The sequence below is a fragment of the Bacillus rossius genome, chromosome 2 (genome assembly GCF_032445375.1).
Source record: "Bacillus rossius redtenbacheri isolate Brsri chromosome 2, Brsri_v3, whole genome shotgun sequence".
NCBI classification, from domain to species: Eukaryota; Metazoa; Arthropoda; class Insecta; order Phasmatodea; family Bacillidae; genus Bacillus; species Bacillus rossius.
This window is the reverse complement of record NC_086331.1, coordinates 11,864,518-11,888,524: the sequence shown is the minus strand read 5'-3', so window position 1 is coordinate 11,888,524 and position 24,007 is coordinate 11,864,518. Positions and strand designations below refer to the sequence as shown.

At 45.7% G+C, this 24,007-nt stretch overlaps 1 protein-coding gene across 1 annotated transcript in view; it reads left to right on the top strand.

The window, feature by feature from the left end:
- The window catches only part of LOC134528837 (BRD4-interacting chromatin-remodeling complex-associated protein-like), a 242,869-nt gene that overhangs the window by 199,925 nt on the left and 18,937 nt on the right, over positions 1-24,007 (top strand). Inside the window, exon 7 of the mRNA XM_063362503.1 lies at positions 6,064-6,162. Coding sequence (XP_063218573.1) covers positions 6,064-6,162 — 99 coding nt within the window. The remainder of the gene's footprint in view (positions 1-6,063; positions 6,163-24,007) is intronic.

Genomic DNA, 24,007 nt, shown 5'->3' with positions numbered 1-24,007 from the left:
TGACCGCTCACTTGTGATGCTGTAGGTACTGACAACACGCGCTCACTTGCAACACACTGTACATACTAGACAGTTGAGCGCTGGGGACCAATATTCACTGCCTGACCGCTCACTTGTGATGCTGTAGGTACTGACAACACGCGCTCACTTGCAACAGACTGTACATACTAGACAGTTGAGCGCTGGGGACCAATATTCACTGCCTGGCCACTCACTTGTGATGCTGTAGGTACTGACAACGCGCGCTCGCTTGCAACAGACTGTACAGACTAGACAGTTGAGCGCTGGGGACCGATATTCACTGCCTGGCCTCTCACTTGTGATACTGTAGGTACTGACAACACGCGCTCGCTTGGAACATAGTATACAGACGGTCCACCAGTGGTCGTGTATTCTCAATAAAAACAATAAGCGTTTACTATGTAATTCTATGTTAGGTTATAATTTGGCTACTGTTATTCTCTTATATTAATTTATGAACTTTCCACAAAAAAATACAATAGCAAAGCTGAAAAATAATTAATATAATTAAAATAGCAAAAATAACGTTAACTTCGCCAATATACTACCTGTATCTACCGTATCAGTACTTGGAACTTGTATTGGGACTTCCGTGGTCTCTTCAGCAGCCAATCACGACGCAGCGAGCAACAGCAGCTCACGATAAGCGTTCTCACTCTCTCTCGGGGCTAGCCATAACGCCTTTCACTCGCACTCACATGCACTTTTTGGCTTAGTTTAAGTATTTTTAGAAAATGTATTACCTAATTAATACGCCGTCTAAATTTATGCGTGCCGAAAATGTATTTTTAGAATTTTATTTTTGCAAAATTGGCAAAATTTGCAGTAGCGTAGGTAATTACAGCAAACGGTCATTGAAAAGTATGATTGTTTTACTGTGAAAAAATATCTAAGTGCCTAAAACACCTTCTTAAATTATCTAAGTGCCTTAATCCCCCAATAGAAAATCGACATGAGTTCTCGCTGTACAAGGGCCTTGTTCCGTTACTGCATTTATGCGCTCTGAGCGCACAGTTACAAGCCAGGGCTACCACCATGACGTCAACTGCCAACTGTAGTGAGCAACCAGCCAGTTTGCATGTCAGCGAAGTAATTAACATTCATTTGCAGGCGTAATAAGTGCAATTGCGCTCTCAGATAACGCGACGAAGCAGGAAAAACTAACAAAGGATAAACTGATGTAACGTACACTTTCGAAAATAGCGGAACATTGGCAGCTTCCCATCATTCCTCCTGAAATAACAAACCTAAACCTACGTATAACGTGTATCGGTGAATAAAACTTAAGGTTTGGTTAGCTATCGAATGAACATTAGTTTACAGTAAATAAAAAAAACGTTGTACGAAGATAATTATTGAGGAATAGTTTAAAAAATAGTACTGGACTTATTTAACTGTAAATCAAATTAAAATAGTATATCTCAAAGCATCGGTGTAAATCCCGGATAGCCACATCAATAAGCTATAAATCCTAAAAATGTACAACCTTGTCTCTATGTTACAAAAAATAAAATCCGGACCTTTAAAAAAAAAACCAAAAGACTGTTCGACATCAGGCAACAGAGTAAATCTGTAACTGAGCCATTGCCCTTGCAGGTTTACTAAATGCAAATCGATGGCGCCAGCTCTCATGCTGTCTGTAGACAGCTCTAGCGTGCCGGTGCTAGTGTCGCGTCGTGGTTGTTGCAGGCCTACAGCAAGCGCTACCTGCTGTGTCCTGCCCAGGTGCCAGCTGTCAAGCTGTCTGTAGAGAGGTCTAGCATGATGGTGCTAGTGTCGCGTCGTGGTTGTTGCAGGCCTACAGCAAGCGCTACCTGCTGTGTCCCGCCCAGGTGCCAGCTGTCTGTAGAGAGGTCTAGCGTGCCGGTGCTAGTGTCGCGTCGTGGTTGTTGCAGGCCTACAGCAAGCGCTACCTGCTGTGTCCCGCCCAGGTGCCAGCTGTCTGTAGAGAGGTCTAGCATGATGGTGCTAGTGTCGCGTCGTGGTTGTTGCAGGCCTACAGCAAGCGCACCTGCTGTGTCCCGCCCAGGTGCCAGCTGTCTGTAGATAGCTCTAGCATGATGGTGCTAGTGTCGCGTCGTGGTTGTTGCAGGCCTACAGCAAGCGCTACCTGCTGTGTACCGCCCAGGTGCCAGCTGTCTGTAGAGAGGTCTAGCATGATGGTGCTAGTGTCGCGTCGTGGTTGTTGCAGGCCTACAGCAAGCGCTACCTGCTGTGTCCCGCCCAGGTGCCAGCTGTCTGTAGAGAGGTCTAGCATGATGGTGCTAGTGTCGCGTCGTGGTTGTTGCAGGCCTACAGCAAGCGCTACCTGCTGTGTCCCGCCCAGGTGCCAGCTGTCTGTAGATAGCTCTAGCATGATGGTGCTAGTGTCGCGTCGTGGTTGTTGCAGGCCTACAGCAAGCGCTACCTGCTGTGTACCGCCCAGGTGCCAGCTGTCTGTAGAGAGGTCTAGCATGATGGTGCTAGTGTCGCGTCGTGGTTGTTGCAGGCCTACAGCAAGCGCTACCTGCTGTGTCCTGCCCAGGTGCCAGCTGTCTGTAGACAGCTCTATCGTGCCGGTGCTAGTGTCGCGTCGTGGTTGTTGCAGGCCTACAGCAAGCGCTACCTGCTGTGTCCTGCCCAGGTGCCAGCTGTCTGTAGATAGCTCTAGCATGATGGTGCTAGTGTCGCGTCGTGGTTGTTGCAGGCCTACAGCAAGCGCTACCTGCTGTGTACCGCCCAGGTGCCAGCTGTCTGTAGATAGCTCTAGCATGATGGTGCTAGTGTAGCGTCGTGGTTGTTGCAGGCCTACAGCAAGCGCTACCTGCTGTGTCCCGCCCAGGTGCCAGCTGTCTGTAGATAGCTCTAGCATGATGGTGCTAGTGTCGCGTCGTGGTTGTTGCAGGCCTACAGCAAGCGCTACCTGCTGTGTCCTGCCCAGGTGCCAGCTGTCTGTAGACAGCTTTATCGTGCCGGTGCTAGTGTCGCGTCGTGGTTGTTGCAGGCCTACAGCAAGCGCTACCTGCTGTGTCCTGCCCAGGTGCCAGCTGTCTGTAGATAGCTCTAGCATGATGGTGCTAGTGTCGCGTCGTGGTTGTTGCAGGCCTACAGCAAGTGCTACCTGCTGTGTCCCGCCCAGGTGCCAGCTGTCTGTAGATAGCTCTAGCATGATGGTGCTAGTGTCGCGTCGTGGTTGTTGCAGGCCTACAGCAAGCGCTACCTGCTGTGTACCGCCCAGGTGCCAGCTGTCTGTAGATAGCTCTAGCATGATGGTGCTAGTGTAGCGTCGTGGTTGTTGCAGGCCTACAGCAAGCGCTACCTGCTGTGTCCCGCCCAGGTGCCAGCTGTCTGTAGATAGCTCTAGCATGATGGTGCTAGTGTCGCGTCGTGGTTGTTGCAGGCCTACAGCAAGCGCTACCTGCTGTGTCCCGCCCAGGTGCCAGCTGTCTGTAGATAGCTCTAGCATGATGGTGCTAGTGTCGCGTCGTGGTTGTTGCAGGCCTACAGCAAGCGCTACCTGCTGTGTCCCGCCCAGGTGCCAGCTGTCTGTAGATAGCTCTAGCGTGCCGGTGCTAGTGTCGCGTCGTGGTTGTTGCAGGCCTACAGCAAGCGCTACCTGCTGTGTCCCGCCCAGGTGCCAGCTGTCTGTAGATAGCTCTAGCATGATGGTGCTAGTGTCGCGTCGTGGTTGTTGCAGCCCTACAGCAAGCGCTACCTGCTGTGTCCCGCCCAGGTGCCAGCTGTCTGTAGATAGCTCTAGCGTGCCGGTGCTAGTGTCGCGTCGTGGTTGTTGCAGGCCTACAGCAAGCGCTACCTGCTGTGTCCCGCCCAGGTGCCAGCTGTCTGTAGATAGCTCTAGCATGATGGTGCTAGTGTCGCGTCGTGGTTGTTGCAGGCCTACAGCAAGCGCTACCTGCTGTGTCCCGCCCAGGTGCCAGCTGTCTGTAGATAGCTCTAGCATGATGGTGCTAGTGTAGCGTCGTGGTTGTTGCAGGCCTACAGCAAGCGCTACCTGCTGTGTCCCGCCCAGGTGCCAGCTGTCTGTAGAGAGGTCTAGCGTACTGGTGCTAGTGTCGCGTCGTGGTTGTTGCAGGCCTACAGCAAGCGCTACCTGCTGTGTCCCGCCCAGGTGCCAGCTGTCTGTAGATAGCTCTAGCATGATGGTGCTAGTGTAGCGTCGTGGTTGTTGCAGGCCTACAGCAAGCGCTACCTGCTGTGTCCCGCCCAGGTGCCAGCTGTCTGTAGATAGCTCTAGCATGATGGTGCTAGTGTCGCGTCGTGGTTGTTGCAGGCCTACAGCAAGCGCTACCTGCTGTGTCCCGCCCAGGTGCCAGCTGTCTGTAGATAGCTCTAGCGTGCCGGTGCTAGTGTCGCGTCTTGGTTGTTGCAGGCCTACAGCAAGCGCTACCTGCTGTGTCCCGCCCAGGTGCCAGCTGTCTGTAGATAGCTCTAGCATGATGGTGCTAGTGTCGCGTCGTGGTTGTTGCAGGCCTACAGCAAGCGCTACCTGCTGTGTCCCGCCCAGGTGCCAGCTGTCTGTAGAGAGGTCTAGAGTGCTGGTGCTAGTGTCGCGTCGTGGTTGTTGCAGGCCTACAGCAAGCGCTACCTGCTGTGTCCCGCCCAGGTGCCAGCTGTCTGTAGATATCTCTAGCGTGCTGGTGCTAGTGTCGCGTCGTGGTTGTTGCAGGCCTACAGCAAGCGCTACCTGCTGTGTCCCGCCCAGGTGCCAGCTGTCTGTAGATAGCTCTAGCATGATGGTGCTAGTGTCGCGTCGTGGTTGTTGCAGGCCTACAGCAAGCGCTACCTGCTGTGTCCCGCCCAGGTGCCAGCTGTCTGTAGAAAGGTCTAGCGTGCTGGTGCTAGTGTCGCGTCGTTGTTGTTGCAGGCCTACAGCAAGCGCTACCTGCTGTGTCCCGCCCAGGTGCCAGCTGTCTGTAGATATCTCTAGCGTGCTGGTGCTAGTGTCGCGTCGTGGTTGTTGCAGGCCTACAGCAAGCGCTACCTGCTGTGTCCCGCCCAGGTGCCAACTGTCTGTAGATAGCTCTAGCATGATGGTGCTAGTGTCGCGTCGTGGTTGTTGCAGGCCTACAGCAAGCGCTACCTGCTGTGTCCCGCCCAGGTGCCAGCTGTCTGTAGATAGCTCTAGCATGATGGTGCTAGTGTCGCGTCGTGGTTGTTGCAGGCCTACAGCAAGCGCTACCTGCTGTGTCCCGCCCAGGTGCCAGCTGTCTGTAGAAATGTCTAGCGTGCTGGTGCTAGTGTCGCGTCGTTGTTGTTGCAGGCCTACAGCAAGCGCTACCTGCTGTGTCCCGCCCAGGTGCCAGCTGTCTGTAGATAGCTCTAGCATGATGGTGCTAGTGTCGCGTCGTGGTTGTTGCAGGCCTACAGCAAGCGCTACCTGCTGTGTCCCGCCCAGGTGCCAGCTGTCTGTAGAGAGCTCTAGCGTGCTGGTGCTAGTGTCGCGTCGTGGTTGTTGCAGGCCTACAGCAAGCGCTACCTGCTGTGTCCCGCCCAGGTGCCAGCTGTCTAGATAGCTCTAGCATGATGGTGCTAGTGTCGCGTCGTGGTTGTTGCAGGCCTACAGCAAGCGCTACCTGCTGTGTCCCGCCCAGGTGCCAGCTGTCTAGATAGCTCTAGCATGATGGTGCTAGTGTCGCGTCGTGGTTGTTGCAGACCTACAGCAAGCGCTACCTGCTGTGTCCCGCCCAGGTGCCAGCTGTCTAGATAGCTCTAGCGTGCTGGTGCTAGTGTCGCGTCGTGGTTGTTGCAGGCCTACAGCAAGCGCTACCTGCTGTGTCCCGCCCAGGTGCCAGCTGTCTAGATAGCTCTAGCATGATGGTGCTAGTGTCGCGTCGTGGTTGTTGCAGGCCTACAGCAAGCGCTACCTGCTGTGTCCCGCCCAGGTGCCAGCTGTCTAGATAGCTCTAGCATGATGGTGCTAGTGTCGCGTCGTGGTTGTTGCAGGCCTACAGCAAGCGCTACCTGCTGTGTCCCGCCCAGGTGCCAGCTGTCTGTAGATAGCTCTAGCGTGCCGGTGCTAGTGTCGCGTCGTGGTTGTTGCAGGCCTACAGCAAGCGCTACCTGCTGTGTCCCGCCCAAGTGACCGTTGCGCACCTCAAGAAGTTCCTGAGACTCAAGTACGAGCTGCGGCCCGATCACGTGGTGAGTACTGCCTCAATCCCTTTACCACCGCCTCTGTGTTCTCACATTTGCAGGCAAGCTTTAAGGGCTCTGGAAGAACTTTGTGCTAAGCCGTGTCTCGCAGACTCCCGTAGCTCTGTTTGTCAACACGCAGCCCTAACAATGTTATCAAATGCATAGAAGCCGGAAAAATTCGTGTGTTTATTTCGCTTTAGGTTGGAATCCAAATATGTTTACCTTTATGCTGCTGCTGTGATTGGGTTACATTTTTTTTCTGAAGCACTCAGGGCTAATAAAAAAATCTCTCTCAACAAAAAAAAATTGTATCGATTTGTAAGCACCCCAGTCCACAAGTCTCAGAATTCAATAGCCAATGTCCAGGTGTAATTTTTCCGCGTACATATAAAAGTGTGTTGACTTTATCCTAGAAGTCATTGAAACCGCGAATTTTTCCAGTCGCTAGAAATGCAGCGTATAAAGTGCTTTACAAACTTGTTTTATACAACGGCGAGAACTTATTGTTAGAGGCATGCAAAATTCACGGATTAATTTCGCGATAAGCTAGCATCAAAACAACTATACCTTCGTACCACTTTTGCGATTGGCCCACATTTTATCCGGGGAACTGTGAGCCAATGGGAAACACTAAGCCAAGAAAGTGCCGAATTACGGACAGCCTAGTTGAGACGTCTCACGCGTCAGTAGCCAATGAACAGGTGTCATTTCCGCGAGTATTTAAAGGACTGTGGAGTCTATCCTAGAGGTCAATTAATCCGCGAATTTTATAGGTCTCTACTTATTGTCAGAGTCCCGGAAATTTCACGGATTCCTCTGGCCTCAGGATAGAATTCAAAGTTATAGGTGTGCTCGACCCATGTTTACTTTCCCATTGGTTGATTTCTTAGCGAGAACATTTTTATCCTTGTTATTTGGCACTACCTGATTCGCTCACTTCTCTCCTAGCTGGGCATCGTTGGCTCACGGTAGTAGAGGGGCGTGTCCAGATAACTGCGGTCCAATCATGAACACAGTGCGACAGTGTGGAGGTTTGCATTCTAGCTTGCGACTAAATGAATGCGCGAAAATTCCGTGGCTCTAATTATTGTCCGTGTCCAGCTGGCTGGTTACGGATGATTTTACTGGAAATGGTCTTAGGTATCGCGAAAGTGAGTGTAGTTGGTATTTAGCACTACACAGCCTAAATGGCGTGCCAGCTCTCACAAGGACGGCCAGTGATGTTTGGAATGCCGTGCTGTTGACTTGACGTGGGCTAGTCGGGGCCTCTGTGCGGCGCGAGGGGAAGCCATCCTTTCACAGACGAGACAGCCAACCGCCCGATCGTGAATCTTCGGGGTTTTTTTTTTTTTTTTTTTTTTTTGTTCATTGTAAAAGGTTAGGTTAGCTTCATTATAAATACTTTAAAACTTTGTGAACGGTTGATTTGGTTAGGATGGACTACATTAAAGATACTGTGAAATCATGCAAACTGTTTCCTAGCCCTGTATAGCTACATATTAAAAAGTTATTTGCTAAGCAACCATAAAATGATTATACAGTATTTTTAATGTAGCTATACTTACCTATTATAACCAACCATCCACAATGTTTTAAAGTATTTATAATGTAGCTAACCTATCCTAATCGACCGCAAAATTTAATGCCACGTCGGTTTATACAATGGCAGAGACCTGCAAAATTCGCAGATTCATTCGATGATAGGCTAGAATTCAAACACATATACCTCTTAGATAATTTTGCTATCGGCTTACTGTTCATCTGGACGAATCTCAACCAGTTATAAACCCTCAACCAAAGAAGGATCGAATCACAGACAAACCAGCTGGGACGACTTACAAGTCGGCAGCCGATGAACTTGCGTTATTCGCCCGAGTGTACAGGGGTATGTGCAGTCTATCCTGAAGGCCATCGAAACAGCGAATTTTGCCGGTCTCTAACAATGAGATAGAACGGAAAATATGAAGCGAGCATGAACTTGGGGTAACTTCGGGTCTCGTCTGTGAGACGAAGGCTCCCCGCGGCGCGGCGCGAACAGAAACGCCGCGCGCCAGTGAGAAAGCGGCGGCGGCGGAGCAGGCTCGACCTCGCAGCGGGGAGACGTGGCAACGCCGCCGCGGCAGGGGATGGCGCGAGAGGGGGAGAGGGGAGGGGCGGGCTGGCGCGCTGCCAAGCCAGGGGGAAACGTGTGACACAGATCTCGCCGTCAGCCAAGAAGCAGCGAGCAGCATCTAGCGGCTGGCCTCGCAACCACCTGCCCCTTCTCGCCCCGACCGCATTGTAACAGCCGCCGCGTGTCTGCATGCATACAGTGTTCAGCGTGTTTAGTCAAGTGCAATTACGTGGCTGAAGAGTGTAGGTTTTATAATTGAGTGGTTGCGCGCAGTTGCCATGCGGTTCCTGCCGTCTGTCACTGGTAGAGACCCGTAAAATTCGCGGGTTCAATGATCTCCCGGATAGACTCCAATATCCTCTACACACTCGGGCAAATGCCAACTGTTCATTGGCTGCTGACTTGTGAGTCGTCTAGACTGGGTGGCCTGTGATTCTACACTTCTATGAGTGATGGGTCTCTATTTGGCCCTCAGTCCTCCAGATTAACAGTGAACCAATGACAGAAGCAGCACTAAGGTATAATTATTTGAATTTTAGCATAACACGAAATGAACCCGCGAATTTTACGGGTCTCTAGTCACTGGATAGGTACAGTAACGATTCGTCTGCACCAACATCAGAATGTCATTCACATTCAGACAACATTATAAGTAGAGACCCGGAAATTTCGCGAATTCGTCTGGCCTCAGGGTAGAATTCAAAGTCATAGGTGTGTTAAAAAGATATTTGCTTATCCATTGGTTGATTTCTTAGTGAGAACAGTTTTATACTTATTAATTGGCACTACCTGATTCGCTTACTTCTCACCTAGCTGGGCATCATTGGCTCACGGTCGTAGAGGGGCGTGTCCAGATAACTGCTGTCCAATCATGAACACAGTGCGAGAATGTGAAGGTTTGCATTCTAACTTGCGACTAAATGAATGCGCGAAATTTCCGTATCTCTAATTATAAGTAGGGGCAGGCATTTTTCGCGAAAAGATCTGAACACTTATTAGACTGCAACAAGGTATACCCGCACCTGTGGTTTCTTCCTTGTGATTGGCGGCCGTCTGCGAGAGAAGTCGTTGCCTTATTTGACCGAGCCACGCAGGACGCGTTTACTTCCACACTGAATCACTGTGATTGGTGTTGTTACAATCGATATGTACCTGGGAGAAACTATCCCAATCACGAAACACAGACGATGCTACAGTGTTTCAACTTTCATCTAGTCCCGAAATCTTTTCGCCAAATCTGCATGCCCCTAATTATAAGTAATATTTAAAAATGTGACTTGTAAATGAAGTGAAATTTAATTTTCGTAATATGATAATTTGGTTTTGTACAACCTTTTATTGTTGAGAAGAAAATTATTTAACTTTTTTTTTAAATATAGTTGCGAATCAACGAATGTTACACCGTCAGATTGGTGTCCTTGCATGTTTAAATAACGCTCGTCAAAAGATCGTTGTGTTTTTCACGTGTTTGTCCGATGTATTTAAAAGAATAATAATATGACGCGTAACCATTAAATGATGTGTAGCTCCTAAATGTAAAGGAATTACCTCGGTAAACTTTTACTTTAAAATCCAAAATTTATGTTAATTTGTGTGTCATGTGTGTTTGAATGTATCAGTTCTTTCTTGAACATTCAACATTCAATTCTGCGTATTTGCTGCGTTATAGCTACCACTTACAATAAAGCCAATTTTTGTGAATTTCATTTGATGGGCATTTATGCAAATGAATATCGCGATTTTACGAGCCAAAGATGGATATGTATTGTGAAAAAAACAAGGTTAACTTAACGTTCTTTTAGATCACCAACGAACACCACTTTCCGTCTGTAATATATTCTTATGAGAATCCTTAATTTTTCTGTCATGATTATCAAGACACGAATATACTAATTCAACGATATTTCATTAAAACGTATAAAGGCGTTACAGGGACCTAGATCCTGAACCCGAATAATTCTGTAAAGAACCTAGATCCTGATGTAGGGTGGGACAAAAACTAAATGTGTTTGGTTCCATGGCTGTTGGCCCAGGGTTATCGTGTGTGACTGTGGAGATGTGGCAGCCTGTAGCTCGACCTTGTGGTCATCGTCGCCAGTTCAAGGTCACGCTGTTCTGCACACACCACACACTACCACTCGCGTGTTGGAGTAGACCGAGGGCCGCTGAGGTGACGATGAGGGGTCGTTACCACAACGCCGAAATACCACAACGCCGAACGTACAATAACGCCGAATACCATAACGCCGAATACCAAATTGACCACAACGCCGACAGCTAGAAAACTGCTGTGTACCACAACGCCGACAGCTAGAAAACTGCTGTGTACCACAACGCCGAAATACAGTAACGCCGAAAAATGTTGCTGCGTTAATTGGGGGGGGGGGGGGGGGCACAGGAGCAAAATGAAAAACTGAATGAATTTGTTTGCTAATCTTACCTACCCTAACCTTTGTGGCAGTCCTGCAATGACATTTTTCGGCGTTAATGTATTTCGGCGTTGTGATAACTCGGCGTTGTGGTACACAGCAGTTTTCTAGCTGTCGGCGTTGTAGTCAATTTGGCATTCGGCGTTATGGTTTTCGGCGTTATTGTACGTTCGGCGTTGTGGTGCGTCCCCGACAATGAGTGGCCTTGCTGGGAGACACGTGTCTGACCACTCAGCCGCTCTGGTCCTGAAAACCAGTCACATTCAGACTTTGGAAGCTGAGTGTTCCGATAAAAAATAACCAAATTGTCATTGAAACGTGGTTAGGTAGTCAAAAAAAAGTGGCCTGTGTTATCGTTGCGAGTCCGAACTTTTTATCGTTAAGTCTTAAATCATTAAAAACGCCTTCGTTGCACATTTATATGATTGTCCTATTTTTTGCTGCAAAGATGTGTGATTTCTATGCTTAGATCTTTTAAAACCGTGATTTTATTGTGAAAAATGAAACATTATATATATATATATTCCACGTCTAGCCCAAAAATACATCTTCAGGACAGTAAACATTATGTGCAACTAACTATACTATAGCACATGATTAAACAACTGAGCTATCCTCCATGTTTTGGTGGGAAGATGTTTGCAACATAAGGGAGATTTGTTTTTAATATGTGCAGGTTGCCGTTATAACTGACAACGACAAAAAATTAAACGTTTGAGCGTCGTAGAGTTCGTTATAATCACAAAGCGTTTGCTTGTCTGTCAGCACCTCTGAAATGTTTTCCAGAGAAGAACTAAATAATCCTACATGTTTATTTAATGTAGTCGCAACCATAAGTTCGGGTAGGTAATCTAAATGTATTTTGCAATGACGAGTACTGCACATTTTGTAGCGAATAGCGTTCATTTTCAGGAGATCACGAAGTAGTCTACTGTTCTGCGCCCTAAGCCCTGTTTAAAGCACGCACCCTTGTATGCAAGACTACAAAGCACAGCTTCTCAGGGATAGCATACATCCGGGGTGGTAGATGGGTGGAGGCTACCCAAAGATCGGACGAGGGCAGCCAGATGACTACTCAGAAACTTGTGAGTGGGAGGCAGGAATTCTGTCTGTGCGCCACACGTAGCCATGATGGCGTCCAAAGTAAATAAGCCAAGCTATTTCGGAGGCGATGTTTCTAAAACACGCGAAGGCATCGCCGTCTCTTCAAAATGCGGGCTAGGTCTCTACCTAGTAGCTACCCAACGCCGTAGTGGGACCACCCTGAGAAAACCCTCCAGCCAGCCGCATTCGGAAAGGACGCTTCGAGAGTTAAAGCAGAACGGGCGTTAGCCGTCAGCAAGGCACGCACAACTTCATTCCCTCTGAAAGAGAGTGGGGAGATACAACCTCTTTGCCTGCTGTTTGCTTACAAGTTCTTTCCTTTTGTTGGTGGGAATGGTAGACCTTTTTTTTTTTTTTTCAGGAGTTAGGAGTGGGGGGAGATGTACCCCTCCCCTGCATCCACCCTTGTTGCCGGATACCGGATTGCTATTCGTTAGGGGCTCGGTTCAAGGTCACGGCCGCTGGATAGCGCTGGTGGTCGTGTGTGGTCGAACACTCGTTATCACGGCCATATCATCTTCCCGGACGCCGCTTTCGGCGGGTGTGTAGGGGGAGGGGGAGGGGGAGGGACAAGATACGATGCGCGGCGTTGCCATGCGGCATGTACACGTGACACTCGCGCCACGGGGTGGAAGAATAGGCGGGCCTCTTCCAGGCTGCCGCGCGTTCCCCCTCCCTCTTTCAACCCCCATCCCCCCTCCAACCCCCATCCCCCTCCAACCTCCCCCCCTCAACGACCCCTCTCTCTGACGTCACCTGGAGGGGGTCTCGCCTGCGCCGAATAAACTCCCCGTCGTGAAGTAACGAACGAACCAAACTCCATAAAATAATCAAGTTCTGTTTCTTAAGGCTGCTGGGTACGGTGGGCTAAATAGTGGGAAACATGTGTACCGTTGTTGATCTTTTTTGGGAGAATGAATGAAGTTAAAGCTATAAACATTTTGGGAGTAAGTAATATAATGTCGTATAATTGTCTGAGACTTTTTATATTTCAAAAAATATTTAAAATTTCTGAATTAAAAAATATGGAAAAAAGCCATTTTAAATATTATTTTCTTGATTGTAGTGAACGAATGCAGCATAAATACCACAAAAAGCTATGTCTTAGACTCGCACCTTACCATGTTTTATAGTAATTTGCAACTTGAACATTACTTGAATAATAATCAGCCTGTAAAACTAGTAATCAAAATTAAATAATTTAAATATTTTCTCTCATGAAAACAGTACATCTATTTGTGGAGATATGTTGCTTCTATCCCAAACACATTGAGTGAATGCGGAGCAGACATGCGAGCGATAAGAAAGTGGCGACTCACGTTTCCTGAAACCGAGACGGATTATCGGCAATGGCCTTTTGGTTTGTTGACAGTAGCACAAATTGTATGTTTCCTTTTCTTAATTTTTTAATTGCAAGATTATATTTAAAACATTGCGTTTTGAGGATACTTTTATCGAAGCGTGTTATTATGCAGGGCGAGAAAACCCGCGTACTAGCGACATCATTTGGCACGATTCCCACATGCAAAGGTCTGGGGATGGAACCAGTAGCGGATCCAGAGGGGCGGCTAAGGGGCTCAAGCCCCCTCCAAAAGCATCTGGGTCCACTATTGTTTTAGTGTTTGCCTTGATAAAGCCTAGCTTCAGCTGGGTCAAGCCCCTCCCAAACCAAAATCCTGGATCCGCCACTGGATGGAACCCACCGGGGTTCGAACCCGGATCGCCGTGGTGGGAGGCTAGGGTCTTTACCAGTTGATCTCCGCGGCTCCTGCTGTTATTGAACATTGCGAATAAGTTATACAATAATAGTAATCAAAACGGCTGGTTGTTCTCTAAATTCCTTCTTCAATACATTATTAAGAAAGCCTTTCAGGAAAAAATCATTAAACTCAAGAGAACTCAAATTCCAGAAATAAAAACAATTTCCGTCCCTTTAAACTGTTACATTCGCAATTGAAAACATCAAATTTTACATATCACTTGAGAGTTAATTTTCGTAAGCAAAATAGTTGCTTGGAACACAACCTCAACATTCCCAATATCAGCGAATTTGTATGAATCTGGAATACTGTTTTCACTTTGATTTTTTAAATTTTTATACTTTGTTTTAAATATTGGGATGCACAAGAAATTTTTTTAAACGTTTTGTGTGTTTTTAAAAATTAAATTATTTACTAGGGAATTATATTAATTACATTAAAGTGGTGCAAAATACAAGTATTAAGCTGTGGTTCACTCTATATTCATTTACAGCTCCTCACAAGTCTCTCTTCTTTGGCCCTCTGGGCTTCTTGTTGGGCTGTTATTATGTATAAGGGATCCTTAATATTCATCTTTTTGAAAACTGAGGGTTTACTATTTCCTGCAGCAGACATTCCTTGTAGAATCTGAAACAAACATAATTATAAATTTGCTTAGGTATGTTGCATGTGTGTAACATAAACTTAAATTATTATTTTTATTTTAACACTGCAAGTTCTCTGTATATGTTTAGCTATTGATAAGAAGACATATTTGAGTCGTAAATGTGTGTGTGTACCAAAATAGCTTACGAAAAAACTACCAGTAATGCAATGTATATGTTGTGAATGGATATCAGTGGTATAAAAACCTTACTGTTAAAGATGTGTTACAAAAAAGAAGAACCGTAGAGGCATATAAATATAGACTTCATTTAGCACCGCTGTATGAATTACACATTTTACTGCTCTACTCAATAATTGTATGTAAAATAATAAGAAAAATACCTGCACAAATATGCTTCCATTTTTTCGCACCAGAAAGCGTCTTTTTCGATAATTTCATGTCATCCAGTGGGAAGTTTAAAGCACAAAGTAACAATATTTTCTTCCCGTTATGTGCATATGCCCTTTCACTCGATAAAAATAGTTTAAATCACGTCTCAGTAGCGGTTTTCCGTTAATTATTGCGCAGTGAGTTATCTGAAATCAGTACATGATATGTTTTATGCCACAAATATTGTACAAAACGAATCTAAAAGTTCATTTTCAATAAGTGGTCATTGTATTTAGCAATACTAAAGAGATAAAAGGAACACATGTATAGCTGAATATGATAACCTGTCCATTATCGATAGCTTCTTTCGGACTTTGGTACTTATCTGCTGAAAGAGGGCACTTAATTTCCATAATGGCATCGTCACGCAACAAACCATCTGCAACAGAATTTTACATGACTTCTGTATGAGTTAATTGTAAAACCGAAATTACATTATCAAAATTTAAAAACTATATATAATTGCATATTTTAAATGTACCTGCTGTTGCACCAAGAAAAGGATATTCAGAATCTATGAAAAAGCCACGCTCTGTTGCCACTATTCCATGATCTTCGGCCATTTTACACTTGGCTACAGGTTCGTTGGCAATACCATACTGTGTAGTGTACCTTTCGTGCTGAAGTTTCCATACAATATGGAATGAACTAAGTTTCTACAAGATGTTGTAGCCCTCATTTTACAAACCCTGCCGAAATGGGAAGCAGTTAGTAACTTCCTCCTCTCTGTATTCCACAAGTGACATCTGTATTGCAACAAAGTCGTTCTCTGTAGCTCATTTCGCTCTTCTTCGGTCCGCACGAGACTAGCAAAGAAACTTATTTTCTTTTCCTCAAGCTCTGATGCTGTAATCGTAATCTCTGGTTGATCTTCCTTTGCCCGTACCAAACCATAGTGCTCATCTGCAGTATAAAGTATTTTTTCGCTTTCATTTGTATCTTGATATTGTGCAACCGTTGATGTTTCCTTCTTTGTCTTGCTCGTTGTTGCTGGACGACGAATTTTTTTGTGTGTACATTCCTAGAACAAAAAAAAATTGTGCATGTAATTGTAAAAAAATTTCCCTCATTAACTCCGTTATATTTTTTACACTGATAATATGTTTGAAATATAGTTAACACTGCCAAAATATTTTTGTGATGCAATTATTTTTAGAAATAATTGCATATTAGCTTCAAACGTTTAGTAAAGACACTTTCATAATATTGCACACACCACATTGGCAGTGTGGATGTCAATAAAACACTTAATGGCTGCCCCTAAATATTTCTTGTAGTTCTCAATATTGTGGTTACCTGAAATAAATTTTTCTTGATATATCAACCACAATACAGCTTTCATTACAACACTAGCCTGTATTATTTTGGCCTGGCATGGGCGAGAGTGTAGCTGCAGCCAAGTCATTAGCATTGCTCCTGAAAGTAAAATATAACTTTCATGTTATATTTCATACAAAGATTTTTTGTAAAATTTTGTGAATGAAGCGTATAATGGTTGGGTATTTGTATTGTTAAAAAATATATATACATTTACACTATATGTCTGTATTCTCTTCCATGATTTAAACACACTGGCTCATGATACAGACATTTTGTGGACATGGTTACGTTATCGAATTAAAATTCATATTACTGTCCTTGTTTAAGGCCATGAACGGGAGCTTTTAAAATACAGATGCAAATTATTCAAGTACTTCCTACCGAGATGCATTGAAAAAACTCAAGACAGTGCGTGTACACTTCAATGGCGATGTAAAAAATAGTTATTTAATTAGTAACTTGCCGCCCATTGCAAATATCCTTTAATAATAACAAGCAAAATGTTTCTCTTAAAAAAATTATTTCGGGAAGAACTGTAACACTTACTATCAAGGTCTTACAATGAACTTCACTTTCGACTGTTTTTACACTTTAAGAATATATATATATATATATATCCAATTATAAATATATATATTTCTAATTGGATACTTTTCTATTGCTTTAGTTATCCTTTACATCATGTAAACGGACGACACAGCATTTATTATGTAATGATTTCATCCCCTTATTATTTATTAAATAAAACACATACTCATAAGCCACTCTTATTGTAAACAAGAAGTAAGAACCTAAGCTAGCCATGGGTTGTTTCAGATACGTACAGCTGTTTAGAATAATTTGTTGGCAGTCCGAGCTGTCTGATACATGCTGAATTATATTAGGGCCTTGAATCGTGTATACCAAAATAATTTATTCACTCACTCATTCACTCTCTTCATACCCTTTCTTAAATTAGATATAATAATTAATACAAAATGCGTGTTTTTAAATTAAATCCTGTACGATTTTTACTTACTGAACTAGCTGTTGCTTCCTTTTCTTCCACCAAGCATGAGAGATTTTCTTTCTTGACGATCTTCTGATACATGGTCTTACACGTAGACTTGTATTTTCTTTTGAGAATAGCCAAAAAATTTTCTGCGATATTGCACATTAAAAAAACGTAATGTTATGTTCAACTAGACCAGAATGTCTGCGCTACACCTTCCGAAAGCAGTTTGAGAGAGGAACCGGTTATCGGCAACACAATCTTCGCGCTTATTGTCTCACATTTGTTGCCCTTGGACTCGCAGTGGAAGAAGGGTCTAACGATCAGGCAGGGAAATATACAAATGTTGAGCTAGATGGGCGCGTTGCCCTTGTTGTCATGGGCAGCCTTAAAGTACATAGCTGTCGTTCAACATCATACGAATGCCCCTGGCCATGATGCCAATGCTCATCATCTCATTCACTCAGTTGAGCACTTGTTTTTCTTGTAACAATACATATATCCCATTATTTTGTCTTTAAGACTGCTGCATGTGCTTTATGACTGTCGCGGCATGTTTTTAAATTTAGCTTCTTGTTTGGTTTATACTTGCACCAAATGAAGGAAGACACTGCCACAGAAACCAAGTGGCTACTGTTTGTATGCATGGGATGCGCAACAGACCACAAATTAAGTACTTTAGAAGTACATTAGGAAGTTGCTTTTCTCTACCATCCCAAAAAATTTTAATACAGTGGTAAAAAAAATTAAAACTTCGCTAATTTTTTTAAAGGTCTGAGAAATGTTTTAGTACAATTTTCGCATTATCTTTAAAAGATTTGTGCAATGGGAGTGCATGACTTGATGTAAGCTCTTGGACATACGCCATTGCTAAATGGCGTAATTATGGAATATTATGTGGTGTTTATATCCCGTTGACAACAGCAATTTTTTGCTTAATTTGTCTTTTTGTATTTTGTGTTTTTTTTTTGTAGTTTTATTCTACAGTCATACATGTGCTTTAGCAATGGCGTATGTCCAAAAGCTTACATCAAGACAATTTTCGCAATCGAATAATTTTTTTTTTGTTTTCCTGATTTCACTTTAAGTTGGTACTGAATCGTAAAGTGACAGAATGGTTAATATAAAAACGCACATCATTAATCTTTTTTTTAAACTATTTTAGTACCAAGTCCTAAATTGTTTCACTTAAATATTATTGTAAAAAAAATTCAGCCTTTTTTACTGTCATAAAACTATAACTACATACAAAATGAAGAGAAAAATTTCAACTTGTACATAAGCTTTAAAAGAGCCTTAATTTAATTATTTATTGTTTTGTTTCAGTGATACACCTTAAAACCATTTAGTTTAGTTTTTATTTTACTACACAATTTCTTTTGAACTTTTGCAGTACAGTTTGATAGGCAGGCAGCCACCATAATAACTATAGTTCTTTTAATTCTACTTATGCATGTTGTGTACGATCTATTCGGTTTCCTAGCATGAAGCTACGGTACTTTTTGGATTATTAACTAAAAATCTTATTTGTTTGTGGTGATAAAAAACAGTTAACGTTACTTGTACACGTTCACTTTCATTCCACAAGTCCCCGCCAGTGTTGTTTTGCGATTATAATAATATATTGTGGGCGATGTAGTGCGCATCTAATTCGTGCAAAAATGAAATGGGTGAATTGTTATGCTTGCTTATATTTTAAGGTGACTTGGCTAAAAACTAATGAACTTTATAAGTGGTGCATAGTTTAGTTTATTGTTTATGTTCATAATTCGATTTAAACTGTTTCGTATGATTTAAACAATTTTAAAATTTATTACTTAAATTTTAAATGTTATTTTCTTACTGAAAACCGTTTGAATATTTCTTAATCAATCTATAAAAAACGCTATGGATTTAAATACCATTTATAAATTGTTCTGTACAGAATGTTTGGTTCAGTGGTTCAGTAGTTAAAGTATGCATATTGAACAATGAGATACTGCAAGTTTAAATCCCCATACAACAAATTATTCTTATCAACTTGTTGTTGAGAAACGTACAAAAACTGTTTTCTTAAGTCGTGACCTGTTTTGTAAGAATTCCTTCTAACGGTGTTGTTAGAAAATACAATGCTAAAGCTTATAAATGTACCTTGAATGGAGCGAAAGGGTTTCAACCAATATCTGAAAATATATGTCTATAGTTTTACACATAGGCTCAACAATTCCCTGAGGCTGTTTTAAATCACTCTTAAATATCATGTACATATTGTAATTAAAATTTAAGATATTATTCTTCACGTAACTCGTTGATAATAAGTGTTCCAATAATATTTCAACCAAAACCAGGCAATCCATTTCTTACCCAAAAATTATATCCCAATTCTAACACCATTGCATATAAATTTCCACTTCATTTAATTGCACCATTGATGTCGACTACGGATTATGCAATATGTGAAAATTTCTACAAATTGTCAACTAACATTTGGCAATACTCGCGTTAGTTAAAAACTGTTTTGAAATGACTAGACTTAGCTATAATTTCCATAAATTAAGCCAAGTTGTTCGGTTTTATTTAATTCTTTATCGAAACAGAATAGAGTGTTCAAAACATGGACAAATATTTAGAATCCCAATTAAAGTGATGCTAGCCAATTAAAGACGTTTTTTGTAAAGAATACATTCAAAAGTGTCTAAATATCTCATATAACTACAATCTGTTTACCAGAAGGGTAAAGCACCGTTTAATATGGATTATAAATCGTTTAAAATTGACAAAGTGTTTTTGAAGAAAAATAGAAATCATACATGTTTTATCTGTTAGTAAAATATTTTGGAAGCACTGAATATTTTAGCAAGTTAGTGCAGAATTTATCATTTAGGGTCTAGCTATAATTAGTATATTTGTTTGGTAACTTAATTTTGATAAAAATGCAAAAGTTAAATATAGAAAATTTAGAATTCATCCACCTAAAAATTTCATTGAAATCAGTGTGATAGAAGAAAAGTAAATAGACTGACACGCATATATATAATTATATGTGTGTGTGTGTGTTTACACATAAACCTGTATATTTACATACGTATATATGCATGTACGTACACATACCTACATATACACAGACCTAAATACAAACCGTAGATGATCTTCTAAGCATACATTCCGTACGAAAATATACTAACAACCCAGAGAATTTTTTCCGAGACAGTTTTTTTGAGCGTTTACCATTGAACAAGTGCTAGCGCACTGAACCCATCACACAAGACGATTCTAGCGCACGGCTGCATCCACCAGCATTAGTGAAGGTCTTTTTGATACTTAATCATTAGTGCACATTTCGCATGCTTACATTACCTTCCTAGTGCCATCAGGAAAGAAATATCCTTCGATAACGAATATTGTACCAACACATCAGCCAAACCTTAAAATCATTGTGTGGCTTATATTTTTTCCATCGAACTATAGAGAATGAGGTATTAAAATCCAAACCGTTGCAGGCTATGTACCTTAAGGAATAGAACACAAAAAAAAAAATATTTAGTGGTTGTTAAGTTTCTTCACAATGACGAGTTTATTTTATCGCTGCGTATTGGCGCGCGGGCCCAGCAAATTCAAGGCTGCAATATCACCCTCCGAGTGACGTCAGAGACTTGCAGCCAATGAATCCGCAGTGAGCGGGACTGGCTTACCTTATATACTTTAATTACCTTCAGTATGAATCTCTCTAGTGTACCTGGCGCCTGAGGGCTGATGTAGGCCGGCAGTTCCGCACTGCTCTGTGAGCTGTCTGAGGGCAGCTGAGCTGTGCTTGTGAGATGTTGGAGGGCAGCTGAGCTGTGCCTGTGAGATGTTGGAGGGCAGCCGAGCTGTGCCTGTGAGATGTTGGAGGGCAGCCGAGCTGTGCCTGTGAGATGTTGGAGGCCAGCCGAGCTGTGCCTATGAGATGTTGGAGGGCAGCCGAGCTGTGCCTGTGAGATGTTGGAGGGCAGCCGAGCTGTGCCTGTGAGATGTTGGAGGGCAGCCGAGCTGTGCCTGTGAGATGTTGGAGGGCAGCCGAGCTGTGCCTGTGAGATGTTGGAGGGCAGCCGAGCTGTGCCTGTGAAATGTTGGAGGGCAGCCGAGCTGTGCCTGTGAGATGTTGGAGGGCAGCCGAGCTGTGCCTGTGAGATGTTGGAGGGCAGCCGAGCTGTGCCTGTGAGATGTTGGAGGGCAGCTGAGCTGTGCTTGTGAGATGTTGGAGGGCAGCTGAGCTGTGCTTGTGAGATGTTGGAGGGCAGCTGAGCTGTGCCTGTGAGATGTTGGAGGGCAGCCGAGCTGTGCCTTTGAGATGTCTGAGGGCAGCCGAGCTGTGCCTGTGAGATGTTGGAGGGCAGCCGAGCTGTGCCTGTGAGATGTTGGAGGGCAGCTGAGCTGTGCTTGTGAGATTTTGGAGGGCAGCTGAGCTGTGCCTGTGAGATGTTGGAGGGCAGCCGAGCTGTGCCTGTGAGATGTCTGAGGGCAGCTGAGCTGTGCCTGTGAGATGTTGGAGGGCAGCCGAGCTGTGCCTGTGAGATGTTGGAGGGCAGCCGAGCTGTGCCTGTGAGATGTTGGAGGGCAGCCGAGCTGTGCCTGTGAGATGTTGGAGGGCAGCCGAGCTGTGCCTGTGAGATGTCTGAGGGCAGCCGAGCTGTGCCTGTGAGATGTCTGAGGGCAGCCGAGCTGTGCCTGTGAGATGTTGGAGGGCAGCCGAGCTGTGCCTGTGAGATGTTGGAAAGCAGCCGAGCTGTGCCTGTGAGATGTTGGAGGGCAGCCGAGCTGTGCCTGTGAGATGTTGGAGGGCAGCCGAGCTGTGCCTGTGAGATGTTGGAGGGCAGCCGAGCTGTGCCTGTGAGATGTTGGAGGGCAGCCGAGCTGTGCCTGTGAGATGTTGGAGGGCAGCCGAGCTGTGCCTGTGAGATGTTGGAAAGCAGCCGAGCTGTGCCTGTGAGATGTTGGAGGGCAGCCGAGCTGTGCCTGTGAGATGTTGGAGGGCAGCCGAGCTGTGCCTGTGAGATGTTGGAAAGCAGCCGAGCTGTGCCTGTGAGATGTTGGATGGCAGCCGAGCTGTGCCTGTGAGATGTTGGAGGGCAGCCGAGCTGTGCCTGTGAGATGTTGGAGGGCAGCCGAGCTGTGCCTGTGAGATGTTGGAGGGCAGCCGAGCTGTGCCTGTGAGATGTTGGAGGGCAGCCGAGCTGTGCCTGTGAGATGTTGGAGGGCAGCCGAGCTGTGCTTGTGAGATGTTGGAGGGCAGCCGAGCTGTGCCTGTGAGATGTTGGAGGGCAGCCGAGCTGTGCCTGTGAGATGTTGGAGGGCAGCCGAGCTGTGCTTGTGAGATGTTGGAGGGCAGCCGAGCTGTGCCTGTGAGATGTTGGAGGGCAGCCGAGCTGTGCCTGTGAGATGTTGGAGGGCAGCCGAGCTGTGCCTGTGAGATGTTGGAGGGCAGCCGAGCTGTGCCTGTGAGATGTTGGAGGGCAGCCGAGCTGTGCCTGTGAGATGTTGGAGGGCAGCCGAGCTGTGCCTGTGAGATGTTGGAGGGCAGCCGAGCTGTGCCTGTGAGATGTTGGAGGGCAGCCGAGCTGTGCCTGTGAGATGTTGGAGGGCAGCCGAGCTGTGCCTGTAAGATGTTGGAGGGCAGCCGAGCTGTGCCTGTGAGATGTCTGAGGGCAGCCGAGCTGTGCCTGTGAGATGTTGGAGGGCAGCCGAGCTGTGCCTGTGAGATGTTGGAAAGCAGACAAGCTGTGCCTGTGAGATGTTGGAGGGCAGCCGAGCTGTGCCTGTGAGATGTTGGAGGGCAGCCGAACTGTGCCTGTGAGATGTTGGAAAGCAGCCGAGCTGTGCCTGTGAGATGTTGGAGGGCAGCCGAGCTGTGCCTGTGAGATGTTGGAGGGCAGCCGAGCTGTGCCTGTGAGATGTTGGAGGGCAGCCGAGCTGTGCCTGTGAGATGTTGGAGGGCAGCCGAGCTGTGCCTGTGAGATGTTGGAGGGCAGCCGAGCTGTGCCTGTGAGATGTTGGAGGGCAGCCGAGCTGTGCCTGTGAGATGTTGGAGGGCAGCCGAGCTGTGCCTGTGAGATGTCTGAGGGCAGCCGAGCTGTGCCTGTGAGATGTTGGAGGGCAGCCGAGCTGTGCCTGTGAGATGTCTGAGGGCAGCTGAGCTGTGCCTGTGAGATGTTGGAGGGCAGCCGAGCTGTGCCTGTGAGATGTTGGAGGGCAGCTGAGCTGTGCCTGTGAGATGTTGGAGGGCAGCCGAGCTGTGCCTGTGAGATGTTGGAGGGCAGCTGAGCTGTGCCTGTGAGATGTTGGAGGGCAGCCGAGCTGTGCTTGTGATCTGTCTGAGGGCAGCCGAGCTGTGCTTGTGAGATGTCTGAGAGAAGCCGAGCTGTGCTTGTGATCTGTCTGAGGGCAGCCGAGCTGTGCTTGTGAGATTTCTGAGAGCAGCCGAGCTGTGCTTGTGATCTGTCTGAGGGCAGCCGAGCTGTGCTTGTGATCTGTCTGAGAGCAGCCGAGCTGTGCTTGTGATCTGTCTGAGGGCAGCCGAGCTGTGCTTGTGATCTGTCTGAGGGCAGCCGAGCTGTGCTTGTGATCTGTCTGAGAGCAGCCGAGCTGTGCTTGTGATCTGCCTGAGGGCAGCCGAGCTGTGCTTGTGAGATGTCTGAGAGCAGCCGAGCTGTGCTTGTGATCTGTCTGAGGGCAGCCCAGCTGTGCTTGTGATCTGTCTGAGAGCAGCCGAGCTGTGCTTGTGAGATGTCTGAGAGCAGCCGAGCTGTGCTTGTGATCTGTCTGAGGGCAGCCCAGCTGTGCTTGTGAGATGTCTGAGAGCAGCCGAGCTGTGCTTGTGATCTGTCTGAGGGCAGCCCAGCTGTGCTTGTGATCTGTCTGAGAGCAGCCGAGCTGTGCTTGTGAGATGTCTGAGAGCAGCCGAGCTGTGCTTGTGATCTGTCTGAGGGCAGCCCAGCTGTGCTTGTGATCTGTCTGAGAGCAGCCGAGCTGTGCTTGTGAGATGTCTGAGGGCAGCCGAGCTGTGCTTGTGATCTGTCTGAGGGCAGCCGAGCAGTGCTTGTGAGATGTCTGAGGGCAGCCGAGCTGTGCCTGTGAGATGTT